Below are 15,776 nucleotides of genomic sequence, written 5' to 3'. Positions count from 1 at the left end.
TATTATAATATGAGTTTTTGTATATTCTGGATGCAGGTCCTTTGTCAAATATATGTCAGTCAGTGGCTTGCCTTTGCAAGTCCATTAGGTGTTTGTCCAGACATTTTAATGAAGACCAATTTTAATTTAACTTAATACTTTAAAGTTGAATTTATTAATTTTTAAACAATTTTTGCTTTTGTGTTTTATGTAGTAAATCTTTGCTTACTCCTAGTTGTGAAATTTTTCACCTACATTTTCTTCTGTAAGTTTTATAGTTCTGGCTTTTACATTTAGTTCTTTGCTCCATTTCAAGTTAATTTTTTGTAAGATGTTTGGTAATAGTAAATGTTCATCCACCAAACCCAACCCCAACTATCCAGTTGTTCCATTGTCATTTGTTGAAAAGACTATACTTTCCCCAATTGAAATACCTTGGCACATTTGTAAGAAATCAATTGATTATGTATATGTGGGTCTATTTCTGAAGTATCAGTTCTGTTCCATTGGTTTGTATGTCTAAATTTATGCCCTACACTGTCATGATTATTGTAGGTCTGTAGTAAATCTTGAAATCAGGTAACATAAGTCCTCTAATTTTGCTCTTTTTAAAAGTGTGTAGAATATTCTAGGTCCTTTGCATTTCTAAATAAAGTGTAAAATTAGCTTGTCCATTTCTACTTAAAAAAAAAAAAAGCCTGCTAAGATTTTGTTTGGAATTACATTAACTCTATAGAAAAACTTGGGAGAGAATTAACACTTTAGTAATGCTGTTTTCAAATCCATGATCATAATATACCTCTCCATTTATTTAGAGGTTTAAAATTTTCTCATCAATCTCATTTCTCTCAATTTTATAGTTTTTAGCATACTGTTTTGTACCTATTTTGTCCAATCTGTCTATAAATATTTTATTTTTGTTATATAAATGGTATTTTGAATTTTGATTTCCAATTTTTGCTAGTATATAGAAATATAATTATTTTCAAATTGACCTTTTTTTCTACAACTTTGATAAACTCATTTATTAATTTTTTTTAGAGTCCTTAGACTTTTCTGTACTCACAATCATACTGTGTCCAAGTAAATTCAGTTTTACTTCTGTCTTTCAAATCTGTATGTCTTTGATTTATTTTTCTTTCTATTTTGCACTGGCTGGGACCTCCAGTACAATATTTAAATGGTAAGAGTAGGTATCCTTGCCAGATCTTCAGGAGAAAACATTTGGTCTTTCATCATTAAGTAATGTGTTAGCTATAAGTTTTCATAGATTCCCTTCATTCCTGAGTTTGCTGAGAGCTTTTATTATGAATGAATGTTGAATTTTGTCAGTGGTTTTTTCCTGCATTTATTGAGATGATCATATGGATTTTTTCTTTTATTCTCTTAATATGGTGACTGATTTTTAAATATTAATTCAATCATATTCCTAAGGTAAACCCCCTTGATCATGATACAGAATTTATTTTATATATTACAGAATTTGAGTTGCTAATATTTTTGTTGATTATTTTAGTGTCAGTATTTATGCAGAATATTAGTTCATAGTTTTCTTGTGATGTCTTTGTCTAGTTTTGGTATTAGATCATGCTGCCTTATAAAATAAGTTGGGGAGTATTCCTTCCTTTGAAAAGAGTTTGTGAAGGATTGTTCTTGCCTAATGATTAATAGAATTCACCAGTAAAGGCATCTGGGTCTAGAATTTTCTTTGTGGGGAGAATTTTTTACTCAATGTTTTATTATGAAAAATTTCAAACATACAGTAAAGTTGAAAAAATTGTATGGTGAATACTGATACAACCACCTAGATTCTGTCATTTAAGTTTTACTATACTTCATCACATATCTGAACACCCAAAGAATGGATCTCCATCAGTCCATCTTATTTTTTTATGTATTTCAAAGTAAATTGCATATATCAGTTTACTTTTGTGGGAAGCATTTTAATTATTAATTTGGTTTCTTTAATAGATTTAGGGATAGTCAGGTTTTCTACATCTTCTTGAGCCAATTTTAGCTATTTGTGTCTTCAAGGAAGTTATTCATTCATATAGGTTGTTGAACTTATTGGCATAAATTGTTCATTATATTCACCTTTTTCCTTTAAATGCCAATAAGATTTATAGTGATGTCCCCTCTTTCATTCATGATACAGGTAACGTGTGTCTTTTCTTTTTTGTTCCTGATTAGTCTAGCTAGAAGTTTATCAATTTTATTAATCTTTTCACAGAATCAGCTTTTAGTTTCATTGATCTTCTATTGTTTTTCTGTTTTCTATTTCACTGATTTATGTGATTATCTTTATTATTTCCTTCTGTTTGTTTTAGTTTAATTTGCTTTTTCTAATTTCTAAAGGTGGAAACTTAAATCATTGATTTTAGTTCTTTTGTTTCCTACTGCAGTTGACCCTTGAACAACGTGGGTTTGAAATGCGTGGGTTCACTTATATGCAGATATTTTTCAATAATAAATACCATGGTACTAACACAGTCCATGGTTGGTTGACTCCATGGATGGAAAGGACAAGCTGTAAGTTATACATGGATTAACCCCCACATTGTTCAAGGGTCAGTTGTTTAAAAATTTAGTGCTGTAAATTTCCCCTGTGTTAGCAACATCCCACAAGTTTTGGTAGCCTCTGTTTTCATTTTCATTCAGTTCAAAATATTTTCTCATTTCTTTTGTGATATTTAGAAATGTGTTGTTTCATTTCCATTATTTGGAAATTGTCCAGGTAAATTTCTGTTATTAATTTCTTATTTAATTCCCTGGTAGACAGAAAATATTCTCCATGTGATTTTAATCCTTTTAAATTTATTGAGATTTGTTTTATGATCTAGCATATGGTCTGTCTTGTTGAATATCTTCTCTGTGCATTTTCAAAGTTTATGTATTCTGATGTTGTTGAGTAGAATTTTAGATAAATGCCTTTAGGTCAAGTTGGTTGGTAACATGGTTTAAATCTTCTCTTTAGTGATTTTCTGTCTACTTAGTCTATCAGTTACTGAGAGGAGTATTGAAACCTACTACTGAAATAGTAGATTTTTCTATTTCTTCTTTCAGTTCTTTCAATTTTGCTTCATTCAGAATTTTGAAGTTCTGTTATTAGGTGCACATACATACAGGATTGTCTTCTATATGAACTGACTCCTTTTTCATTATGAAATTTTACTCTTCTTTTAAATTGAAGTATAGTCAGTTTACAATGTATCAATTTCTGGTGTACAGTATAACATTTCAGTTATACATATCCATACATATATTTATTTTCAAATTCTTTTTCATTATAGGTTACTACAAGATATGGAATATAGTTATCTGTACTATACAGAAAAAACTTGTTGTTTTGAAATTTCGTTCTTTATTCCTGATAATATTCCTTGTTTTGAAGTCTCCTTTGTCAGGTATTAATATAGCAGTTTTTCAAATTAGTGTTAATATAGCATATCTTTTCCATCTTTTTACTTTCAGCCTATTTGTGTCTTTATATTTTAAGTGGATTTCTTTTAGACAGCCCATAGTTGGGTCTTGATTTTATATCCACTCTGACAATCTCTGCCTTTTAATTGGAGTGTTAGTGTTACATTTAATTTATTTACTAACATGGCAGTGTTAAAATCTGCCATCTTGCTTTTCTTCTTCTTCTTTTTCTCCCATGTATTCTTTGTTCACTTTTTTCTTTTTCTGCCTTTGTTTGGATTAATTGAATATTTTTTTGTGATTCCACTTGATGTCCAATATTAACTTCTTAGTTATACCTCTTAGTTTTATTTTTTTTAGTTTACTCTAGGTTTTACAATATGCACCTTTAACTTATTTCAGTGTACTTTCAAAATATGTTATATGATTTCATGTAATGTATAATAACCTTGCAACAGTGTATTTCCATTTGTCACCCTCCTGTTCTTTATACTACTGTTGTCATACATTTTCTTCTAAATTTCTTATAAATTTCACTATATGTTATTACTTTTTTATTATTACTTTTTGCTTTAAAGAGTCAATGATCTTTTTTCCTGGTTCTCAAATTTATGTAAAAGTATTTTATATTTACCCATATTTACCATTCCCAGTATTCTTGTTTGTTTGTTTTGTCAGGGGGAGGTAATTAGGTTTATTTACTTATTTTTTAAATGGAGGTACTGTGAATTGAACCCAGGACTTTGTACATGCTAAGCATGCACTCTACCACTGAGCTATACCCTCCCCCCCCCAGTATTCTTTGTTCCTGTTTATAGACCCAGATAATGTAATTTTCCTTCTGCCAAAGGAACTTCTTTTAACATCTCTTGTAGTGCGAGACTGTTGGCAACACATTGTCTTAGACTGTTTGTTTGAAAAGGTCTTTTTTCACTCTTATTTCTGAAGGATGTTTTTGCTGGTTATAGAATTCTAGGTTAACAATATTTTTTTTTTAATACAGATATCATTCCATTGTCTTCTGGTTTGCATGGTTTCTGACAAGAAGTGTGACTTCTTATCTTTGTTCCTCTGTATACAATGTGTTCTCCCTCTTTTGGCTACTTTTAATATTCTGTCTTTAACACTGATTTTCAGCTATTTTATTATGATGTACCTTATATTTTCCACTTTACTTCTTATTATGTTCATGGTTGTCTTTAAACACTTTAACATATTTATAATAGCTCTTTAAATGTCCTTGTTTACTAATTTTGTCATCTCTCTCATTTCTGGGTCTATTTCTGTTGACTGATATTTCTTTTAGCTCTAAGTTACATTTTCCTCATTTTCCTGCTTCTTGACATGTCTGATAAACTTTTATTGCATACTGGGCATTGTGAATGTTATATAGTTGAGTGCTAGATTTTGTTGCCTTTCTTTATTAAATAATGTTGAACTTTATTGAGGAATGTAGGTAAGGTATTTGTGGAGCAGCAATTACTTTTGAAGCTTCTTTTTTTCATGTGGTCTTTTTTCCAGTTTTATTGAGATATAACTGACATACAGCACTGTTAAAGGTATACAGCATAATGACTTGACTTACATATTTGTGAAATGATTACCATAATAAGTTTAGTTAACATACATCATCTCATTATAAATACCAAGGAAGGGAGGTTTCCTTGTGATGAGAACTCTCGGGCTTTACTCTCAGTGACTTTCAAATATACCATACAGCAGTGTTAAGTGTAGTCATCATGTTGTACATTACATCCCCAGTACTTATGTATAACTGGAAGTTTTATCTTTGTTTAGGAAGGTTTAGAGTAGCCTTTATCTCTGGGTCTAATTTAGTCCCACTACTAAGGTGTGACTGTTCTGGTGTCTCTTTTGAATGCCCTATGTATTCAACAGGTACTTTTCATTCCAGTTGTTTTCTTTCTCTCTGAATTCCTGTCCTGCAATGCGTTATACCATGTATGAAAAGAGTTCTTTCTTTCTCTGTGGAAGTGGAAGTCCTGAACTACTTTAAAATATTACTGTATACCCTGGGTTACCCACCTAAATTTTTTTCCAGCTAAATTTTTTAAATTTCATACACTTTTCAGAGAACCTTTCCTTGCATTAACTATTCAGGCGTATTGTCCATTTTACTTTATTCTCTTCCTTCCTTCCTTCCTTCCTTCCTTCCTTCCTTCCTCCTCCTTCCTCCCTCCCTCCCTCCCTCCCTTCCTTCCTCTTTTTCCAGTTACTAGAGGGTAGAGTCTTGAATGGATATTGGAAATGTTATAGTGAGCATTTTAATATATTTTTAAAGGTAATCCACTAAAAAGATCCTCTTCCCTTTCCTCACTTTTTCCTTCTATTCTTTGGCCCAGGTCCCAGCCTTACATATTTAGAAAGGATCAACCCTCAACTCTCTTAAAACAGCAGGAACTGAAACATGAAGCTCTTGGATAGCTAATATTTTGTCCTGATATTTAACTGTCTGCTTGGTCACCATACCTCTTTTAGGCTGTGTCCATTTGGATATGGACCAAGCATTGTCCTGAATAAGAGAAGGTCAAATAGATAGCATCTAAAGGAAGCTAACAGTTTTTTCGGGTACTAGTTAGCCTTGGAGTTTATGAATCTAATAATTTCTTCTCCTTGTCTTCTGAGATGCAAATCTGTTAGTTACTGTATGCAAACAAGTGCTAAAAATAGCTCAGCAAGACTTTGAACCTGGCTATTCAGAGATCACTATGTGTGTCTGCTTAGATTGTTTTGGACAGTTATCTAATGAGTACACTGCACAATTGAGTTAAATTTGTGCAACTGAAATTTGTTGCTGTAAGCACCCTCAGAAGGGTGTTTCAGAATGAATCAAACCTGATTTCTGAAAGATTGAAACTATAGATTGTCTGTTTGGGGAGTAAAGTGACATTCTTTCCAACCCTTTCAACCTTGTGATCATCTTTTGTGCAGCAGGATTTACTTTTTCAGCATCTGGGCTGAGCCTGAATAATCTGCCCTTCAGATAACAGACCCTGAGTGGAGCCTAAGCCATCAGTGCCAGAGTCACAGACCTGTCAGAGTTAATGGCCCTCCCTGCGGCTGCTGTCCCAGGAACCCTGTGACACTGGTGGAGAATTTTGCAATCCAAATTAGCTGAGTAGGATTAAGTAGGCAAAAGATGAAAGACCTTGGATTCCTTAATTTTCCCTTTCTTAAAAAGTGTGATACTATTTCACTCAGGCTGCCCATTCACTGGTCAGTTTTGCAGCTGTCTCCAAACCACACTTAGTACTACTGCTTCAACTGTATATGTGCTTCTGTGTGTGGGTATGCCCTTCCATGGTGGTTTATCTTGAGTCCCCATTTTGCTTGTTAGCTCCTTAAAGGCAGGACTTGGCTCTGAGGGCTTTAGAAGCCTATCAGAGTGCTGGGCAGACTGTAAAGGCCTAACTCTAATCTTACCGTGTGAACTTTGGTTGGGCCTGAGTGTTACTAAATTAGTCCACAAGCATGTTGAGTGTTTACTGTTCCTTACAACTGTGTTAGGCATTGTGGAAAATCTGTAATGTAACACTGAGTCCCTTCCTTCAGGGTGCTGAGAAGCTAGCTGTGACACAGTTTCAGTGAGGAAATCAGTAGTAATAGCATGTTTATTTCTCCAGGAGAGGGCCTGCCACTCAGCCTGCCTACACCTGCTGATGCACAAACCCTAAAGTGGTCTGCTCTTTTCTCCACAGGAAATCCCTCATTGGGAAGCCTGTAGAAGACAACTTTCTTCCACAAATTGGGGGGAGGCTGAATTTGTTCACTTATAGAAGGGGTTGGAATTTCAGGTCCTAAAAAGCAGTTATTCATGGAGTCATGTTAAAATGAAAGTGAATAATAATGATAATCGCTATGGTTTTAAGTACTTCTGTATGTCAAGCAATATATTTGGCACTTTATATACATTGCCTTATTTGATATTCTATGTGATGAACATTATTATTATCTCCATTTTATAGATGAGGAAACGGGCTCACCCAGCTCCTCCATGCTGGTAAGTGGTAGCAGTAGGGTGGAGCCAGGCAGGCTGGCTCTAGAGCCATACTCTTAATTACATTATTTTGAAAATTAATAGCTATTGGTTGAGACTCTTTTCAGGGCCCAGGCCCAACTAGACACATACTGTGACCCACCAAAGTCTTTACTTGGAGAACATCTTTTCAGTGCTTCTTGTTTAGCTTTAACTAGTCCTGAATTTAGAAGAGTAAATATGGATTATGGAGGAAGAAAAATTGGCTTTTTGCTTCTCTGTCATCAGAATTCTCCTTATAAGCTGTCTAACACCTGACCACAACTTCATTGTGAGAAAGCCACTGAGAGTTGTCCTTAGACTGGTGGGATTGCAAGGTTAGGGACAGACCTTTATTGCTTCTGGGAGAAAAGAGTGTTGTTCCTCACTGGGGGACATAGAACCAGTTCTGGAGAAGATCTGCTTTAGGAAAATAGAGGAAAAGTAAGAGGCTAGATTAGGTCCTTTCAGAGAAAATGAAAAGTCACACCTCCTGTTCCTCTTCAGTCTCTTACTGACATTTATAGAGCATATCAGCCCTGTTACAAATCCAGAAAAGGGAGTTAGGCCCTGAGTAGGTCATTATCATTTTTATAGGAAAGGGGATTTTCCTTTGAGTTTAAGGACCTTTACTGGGTAGTAGAAGGAAAAAGGTTCCAGCCTTCCTGACTGAGAAATGGTCTGTTTGACTTGTTATGCTCTTTTTCCACAGTTGATGAGAGGGATACCTCAGTTTGCATTTACCATAAAAAACACCTGCAGCTACTTGGACCTTCCTGTCCTCTCTAGCAGTCCATTTGCCACTGACCATTATTCAAGTCCTGCTCTGTGCTCAGCACTATTTCTTTTAGAGATAAAGCTTTAGGCTAGAGCAATGAACAGTTTAAGGGGGCGGCATGGAGAGCAAACCTCATAATTCAAACCTTCTTGGTTCTATAAGCACCAGGATAGGTTTGCCCCAAAACCGGAACCATTGTGAGGGATGGATTTTATTTCTTACTAACTTGACATTGACCAGACTCCATCATCAGTTTGTAGAATAAGCAGTACCTGTTCAGCTCTCTGTTACTGACGGGAGAGAGAAGCAAAGGGCAATGTCCACACTTATGCCTAGTGATGCTCTTGTTTGTCATTTCAAAGCTTGATCCCTCAAGCTGTCCTTTCCTACTTTATAGAAGGAATGGGACTGAAAAAATCATGTTCTCTAACCAGTGAATAAACGTCTGAAATATAGCAAATGGCCAGGGTCCAGTAGAGAGATGGATGGAAATTATCATGAAATCCTCTAAAAAGCCTCATCTTCTTTCTTCCTTTTACCTACTTTATCTGTTTCAAACTATCCAGAGATTAATTTTTCTATGATTAGGGGTTTGGCAGGGTTAAAGCAGAATGACATAAAAGTGGAAACAGAGTGCTTAGAGTCTCTTTGGAAGAATGGAAAACTGGCCTTGAGGTATGAACATTCATTGTAGAAGGGATTCACTGAATCCTCTTAACACACCACCCCAAGCCTAGAAACAATTTGGTGGCTGTGGCCAAAGAAGCCAAATTAAAAATTAAAGACCTTTGAGTTTCAAGCTTCTAAATGAGTATTAAGTAATTAAAATAGCAACCAAAACCAGATTTTGCTGATAATGAACCTGAGAGGTCTGTAAGGTTTTGTAGGTGGTTTACACTAACTATCAACGGGGTCTTCAGCTGCTGTTGGTGAAAGATGACAAGCCCTGGAGCCCTGACGACCTGGTATTCATTAAAGCTCAAACATCAAACCAGGCCTTCCCCAGATTACCTTCTCAGCTCTCCACAGATGATGCTTCCCACTTCTTAGGAGTGAGTTTGAATTCCTTGAATCTTTGTTCTCTGAAAGATTGTTTCGCCTGTAAGCTCAGGAATGTGCATCAGATTACACTAGCCTGCCAGTACAGGAAGAGCACTGGACTAGGAGTCTCAAAGGCTATCTAATCCCATCTTGTGTCTTTGGGCAGTTCAGAATCTTTCAGGATATCTGTTTTCATCTGTGACATGAGGGCCATGAACCAGATAGGTGATTTCAAAGGTTCCTTCCAGAACTATTATTTCTGATTCTGTTTCTATGGTAACATTTCAGCAATAAGAGAAATGTTGCCTTCCATATCACTGTCCTCAGATATTAGTGATAACTCCAGACCCTCCTGGCCACCATTTAACCACCTGATTTGTCTTATTTGAATACATCATATACTTTCTATTTCCATTTTTTCTTTCTTTGTTTTCAGTAACCTTCATTCATTTGGCATCTTTTATTCGCTAGATCCTATCATTTATATTTTAACATTTATATATTATCTCTAATCCTTGTAATATTATAAGAAAATATAATGACTATTTTACAGATAAAGAAATTAAAGCTAAGACAGATCAAGGTCATATAAGTAAATTATGGTGCTAAGGTTTCTCTAATTCCATGACCTCTTTCCATTACACCCCTCTGCAATCTTGATAGGTTCCATGTTTATTTTCTGTTCTATGAGAAGTCTCAGTACGTTTCTCTATTGGTGTCTTGTGTTTTCATCCTCATTTGGCAGCCTGGCCTCTAGGGAAGGCCATACATGTTGCCCTGGCTGAGAGTGGGCTAGTGGCAGACTTACATACTCTCCCCAAATATAGGTTATGTACTATAGCTGTCAGTTCAAATTGAGTAGAAGGTAGTGAACACAAGTTTGTGGTCAGGTCACATCCTATTACTTAGTTGTTCCCTCATTCTCATTCTGCTGGAAATTCAGTCCAACAGAGATTTGAGGCCAAGCAATTTTTCAGGCACAGGGCAAAGCCCCTGGCATCAATTGGATAGCTATTGCCAGGAACTTCCAACTTGGTGAGTCTCTTTTACTGCTGTCTTCAGGCTAGAAGTTATTTACCATTTCAAAGGCCCTGCTAAAAACAATGGGGCAGAGGCTACTGAATAGTCTTCGGGGAATGCCTATTATATGTGATAGGGGAATGGTGTGTGTGTATTCAAAACCTCACCAGCAATTTTGAACTTTGTGCACTAGGATCTTGCTCCTTCCTGATGTGGCCAAGAGCCTTACAACCTGTATTGTGTAAGGCCGGGCCTCTATAGGCCTCTCTGCTCAGCTTTTCTTTAGTATAACCTGTATCCCCTTGAACTACCAAGATTGTTTGGTTGGCAGTAGGCACTGGGCATTCTGTGACTTCTGGATGATGCATTGCCGGTTACACTCAGGACAGTGGGGTCATTATAGGAAGCCTGCTTTCGTATTGAATAGAGAACTTAGGTTTTCTCATCACCAGTATGTGCCGTAGGCTGATTGAAGGTGTGTAAGGCCCTAGCCGCTGGTTTATGGTTAGAACTATTTGGGACTAAGCAGAACTACCAAATGCCCACTGTCACCAAAAAGAGGCTTTCATCACAAAATTAGTAACCATTTATTGACTGTTCTTAATGTGCCAGGCATTGGACAGTCATTATCTCAATTCATCCTCACATCAGCCCTATGACGTAGATAGTGTTATCCGCATTTTACAAATAAGAAAACTGAAGTTCAAAGAGATTAATGTATATAGGTTTTCATAGCTAATTAGTGGTCGATCTGGGACCAAAATTGTGGTCTCTCTGACCTCAAAGCCTATGTCAGGACTTTCCCCTCCAGAGACCTCGGGGGAGGGGTTTAGGTCCCCCCCCCCTTCCTCAGTTTATTCTTCCCTCACCTGAGGCAGAATGTTTCAAGGCAAAGAAGAGGGCATGGGATCTTTGAAACTGAGGCCATTTGTGTCTTCCACTTAAATCCAGAAGATATTCCTTTGTGGTAAAGAATCATCCATGCACGTAAGATCTTTGGGACAGTTTGAAATAGGTAGGTACTTCATGGGCTGTGAAGACAGTGTGGAGTCCAGGAGCTATCCAGGTAGCTGTATAGCCATTGGGATGATAATGTTTCCATCAGTTGTATGTTACTTTCAGGAACTCAAAACTTTTATTCCCATGTCATTTTTGGAAGGTGAGTTCAAATTCCATCTTATAGAGAGAAGGGCTGAAGCTCAAAGAAGTTAGCTGATTGTCTGAGATCCCATAGTAAAAGTGGGACTCCTAGTTCAGTTCTCCATCTATCAGGCCTTCTGCAAGGACCCAGATTCCTGTGTACTGAGTATCATAGGTAGGAGTGTAAGGACTGCTTAGAGAGCATGTGGCTGGTAGATAATTTACTGTCTTTAGAGCTACATTGAACTGAGGTGGTGAACATGGTTCTAGGAGGCCCACAAGCCCAACAACTGATGAAAGAAGGTGGGCTTGTGCCAGGGTATAGACTGTTATCTGATGGATTGGGGAGGGATGTCCCCCTAGGAGGGGCCTTTGAAATTGCCAGGAAGCCAGAAATTGAGGCTGCAAATTATGGTAAAACCTAAGGTCTTTAGGCACGAGGACTCTGGGAAATTGACCTCTGCCTGAGTGCTGCCCTTGCCGTGTCCCAGGCCAGTGTTGAGTGTGAGGCCCAAATAGGATATGTTCCCAAAGTCTGAAACTACAGGAAGCTAAGTCTGAGACTAGGAAAGTACCCCTAGTGTTCCAAAGTCCCAAATGGGCTGGTTCCCAGACCTGAGATTAGAATGTTTTATTCTCTTGGAAATGTAAGGGAAGTGATATAGGCAGGTGATGGCAGGGGCTCGGTGAACACAAGAAAGGACCAGGGAAGGAGAAGGTGACACTGGGCAATGTCTGGACAGGGGGAGAGCTGAGATCATGTACTAAGTCCAGCCAGGCCCCTGGTTTCCTTCCAAGGAACTGATAGCTCAGGTGCCTTCTCTGCTTTCACCTCCCTGCAAGAAACTGAACAACTTAATTCTGGCAAAAGCCAACTTTACTGAAAGGAAAAATCTCTGTTCTGAGCTATATCTTAGACTTTCTACTCTGCCCTGGCAAGAGGAAAGAAAGCACAGGCGATCAAGGCAGCCTTGTCTGAGGCTTTCAGGATATAGCATCTTTTGACGTGCTGCACCTTCTTCTCAGAAATTGGCTTTAGCGTTGGTAGTTGCCTTTTGGCACCTGGCACCTCTTAGGAAAGGCTGAGCCCAGGTTGCTGAGTCATAGCCATTGCTGAGCAGCTGCCCAGAGTTCAGGGTTTGGGAAAGCAGGTATTATTTTATTCTGCCTGATTCTTGGGGGATGGTCCCATCTTGCCTTTTTCTGGAATTTTGCCTTTTTTTTGTCTTGAGCCATTCACTTCTGAGCCAAGACCTTGGCTGTAGATATTCCAGCCATGAGCACAGTCCACGTGCATGAGAGGGCCAGATTACTTTTATGGGTGACTGGCGTTGCTGGGTCTTCCTGCTGACAGAGCTGACAAATGGAATTAGAAGCAAAGGAGCCAGCCTATATTATGTCTGTGGGACCCAGCTTGGCAAAGTGACCTTGAGGAGCCTGAGTCTGGACCAGAGCTTTGATCTAACTGTCCGTTCCCCCCAAACTCAGGGACACAAGCCTTTGTTCTGCTTCCCTACTCTCTCTTCTCAGGAATTCTTGGCAGGCAGAAGTGTTTATTACCAGGTGAAGTCTCCTCTGGCACAAGGCTGAGTTGGTGAAGTAAACAGCCCAGAGGCACCTTTATACCCCTCAGGAGTCCATCCTCAGTCCCTCTGGGCAGTCCTGACTCTGGTTCATTCCCTTTACCCCTACCTTCTGTTGGAGCTGAGCCTCCCTCATTATACTCATTCCTCCCAAGACTCCCTACTGAGCTGGGAGTTCTCCATGACATGGTAGCCTTCCCTTCCAGGTCAGATCAACTTGCAGAATAGCTATCATCCAGATTACCAGAGTGAATAATCACTCTCTCTCCTGGTCTCTCCTTTCTGTCCAGCTCACTTCTTCTAACTTGATATAGAAAATCTGTATCTTCTGATGTAACTAATCATTGTATAACACAAATATAATTACCTTCAAGCTGGAAAGATAGTACTGCACTCTCTAAATCCTAGTCTGATCTTGCTAATAATGGACATGACATATCCAAAATAGTTTTTAATACAGTGGGCAGCAGGGGCCAGGCTAAGTCTTCTGAATATTTGTGACATAACTAATTGTCGTTGCCTTTGGTTTGTGGTCTTATAAGCTGAAGGCACTTCAGGACTGGCTTTGGTAATCCTTTCCTTCTGGAACCACAGAAATCCAAGGTTTTGGAGTCAGTGGAGGTCTGAATCTACCTCCATAGAAAGTCAGAGGCATGGTCGGGGAGGGACCCCCTCATCAGAACTAAAGAGGATGGATGAGATGAGCTCTAGCTTAGTCTAGAAAGTGTCCCCTACACTCCAAAGCATGGATGCCCAAAAGTTCCATTCAGGCAATGGATAGGAAGGTTGAGTTGGCATTGAGAGATGAAAACAAGTAACAGATGGTGATGAGGAACATCCCAGGACTGAAGAAATGTGGTTCCCAGAAAGGGAAGAGGAAGGAGACATTGGCAAAGTCTTACTCAGCAACTGTGACAGCTTGGCCAGGGAAAGCTGTGGGATATGGCTGAGAATGCATCTGCGGTATCAGAGATACTGGGGGGCTCAGATACTCACTGTTCTGTCACTTCTTCTCATGCTCCTTTACCATACCCAGACTAACAGTCTTGGTGGCCAGGTTGGACTGGTCAAGAAAGGCAGGAATTGGAAGAGATTAGAAAGTGGCCTCAGAAACCTCCCCGTGGAGGAATAGCTCCTGAAGCCAGGCTTTTTTTCTGGATAATAAGTAATAAGCAAGGTCTCTTGGGGGTGTGGTCCCAGACTGAATCCAACCTGGCAGGGCAGCAGGAGGGACATGGGGGCCAAATGACTTAGGGTTTGTATGGCCCAAGCCCCTCCTGGCCCTTGACTTCCCACCAGGTGCTAGAGGTGGTGCGAGCCAACTATGACACGCTCACACTGAAGCTGCAGGATGGCCTGGACCAGTATGAGCGCTACTCAGAGCAGCACAAGGAAGCTGCCTTCTTCAAAGAGCTGGTGAGTGTGCCCCGTCTCTGTCCTGCCTGTGCCTCTTGGGGGCCCTTTCCCAGCCACAGGGTCCTGCTGTGTAGATGAGCAATGGCTGATAGAAGTAAGACTGGAAGGGTCTGCTGGGGTTGGGTTAGCAGCTTCTCTCCCATAGCAGTCCAGGAAGGACGAAGCAGCAAGAGAAGAAGATATTCCCCTGGGTACTGGTGCCACACTGGGAAGGGTGAAAAGCCTGAGGCAGCAGTGCCCACCTCTCCTCTGCAGCCATGGAGACAGTCCTTGCACAGCTCCAGCTGGGCCTGGAGTTTGATGTGTGTTCCCAGTGGCAGCTCTGGCTCATTACTCCTTATCCTGTCCTCAGAGCAACTAATGGGAGTAATTGATTCTTCTCCTCCTTCTGCAGTCACTTCTACCTAAATTCCTAATGGGATCCTGGTCTTAGTGCCTTCCCAATCTAGTTCTCCAGTCTTCACTCCCTACCCCTGCTCCCACTTGCCAGTCACTTAGCTTCCCGCAGCCCCCTCCCTTGGCCACCTGGAGCTATTGAATATTTGTTCTGCCCCCTATTCCACCTCCCAGTCAGCATCTCCAGGGAACTGGACTCACTCTGCTGATGGTCCCTTTCCTGCCCTGTGCTCACAAGCTACTCCCAGGAAAAGCTCAGTCTCCTTGTAGTCCTGCCACTCCACTTGCCTGGTCGTGCGTGAGCATCCTGGCTGGGGGCTGAGACCAGGACACGCAGGCCTCTGTACCTACTTTCCATGTCCTCAGACCTCTCACTGCTTGGGGCAGAACTTGCATCAGCCCAGCTTTTACTTTCCTATGCCCAGTCTGTGATGAAGGTGCTGGATTTTAGACCATCTGTCTTGTGCTAAACTCAGCCCAACTCTGACCATGCCACATGGCATTCCTGGGATTTTGGACTTCCCCAGAGGCAGATATTCCCTGAGGTGAGTTGGTTGGGAATGAGGAAGCCATTAGTGTAAGGAGATAGCAGAGTAGAGTATGTTTATGGAGTGGTTGGCAAGTCTTCAAGTGGGGGGCTTACTGGGAGCTAAGTCTTAACAAAGACAGTAAGTTATTAAGAGATGAAGAGGTTGTAGAGGAGAGAGTTCGAGCAGTTCTGTCTTGAGGCTTTTGGGCTCTAGCCTCTGCCTTACTCAGTTCTCCTGTCTGTTCCTCTGGCACAGGGGAGCGAAGAGGGTCTGGTCAGGATTGAACCTAATGAGCTTGAATTGCCTGCTGTTTGCCATGCTGCCCTTTGCTCTACTTCCTCCCTGATGACTTCATTAAGTTTCCCATAGCAAAGCAGAAAATGAAGAAAAGCTCCCTGGACTTTGGAGCCTAGGACAGATGTACATTTTTTTTTCCTTCC

At 39.6% G+C, this 15,776-nt stretch overlaps 1 protein-coding gene across 2 annotated transcripts in view; it reads left to right on the top strand.

Annotated features, from left to right (window-relative positions):
- Nucleotides 1-15,776, top strand: part of ARMH3 (armadillo like helical domain containing 3) — a 152,779-nt gene that overhangs the window by 134,463 nt on the left and 2,540 nt on the right. Inside the window, exons 25-26 of one of the 2 annotated variants that reach the window (XM_064488354.1) lie at nt 7,383-7,417; nt 14,294-14,407. In XM_064488354.1, the coding sequence (XP_064344424.1) occupies nt 7,383-7,417; nt 14,294-14,300 (42 nt within the window). In that variant the 3' untranslated portion in view covers nt 14,301-14,407. Of the gene's footprint in view, nt 1-7,382; nt 7,418-14,293; nt 14,411-15,776 lie in introns of those variants that run through there. The other variant, XM_031461640.2, reaches the window with a different exon arrangement.

This window comes from Camelus dromedarius, chromosome 8 (assembly GCF_036321535.1).
Source record: "Camelus dromedarius isolate mCamDro1 chromosome 8, mCamDro1.pat, whole genome shotgun sequence".
In the NCBI taxonomy this organism is placed as follows: Eukaryota; Metazoa; Chordata; class Mammalia; order Artiodactyla; family Camelidae; genus Camelus; species Camelus dromedarius.
The sequence above is the reverse complement of the archived record's forward strand: the minus strand, read 5'-3'. Positions and strand labels throughout refer to the sequence as shown.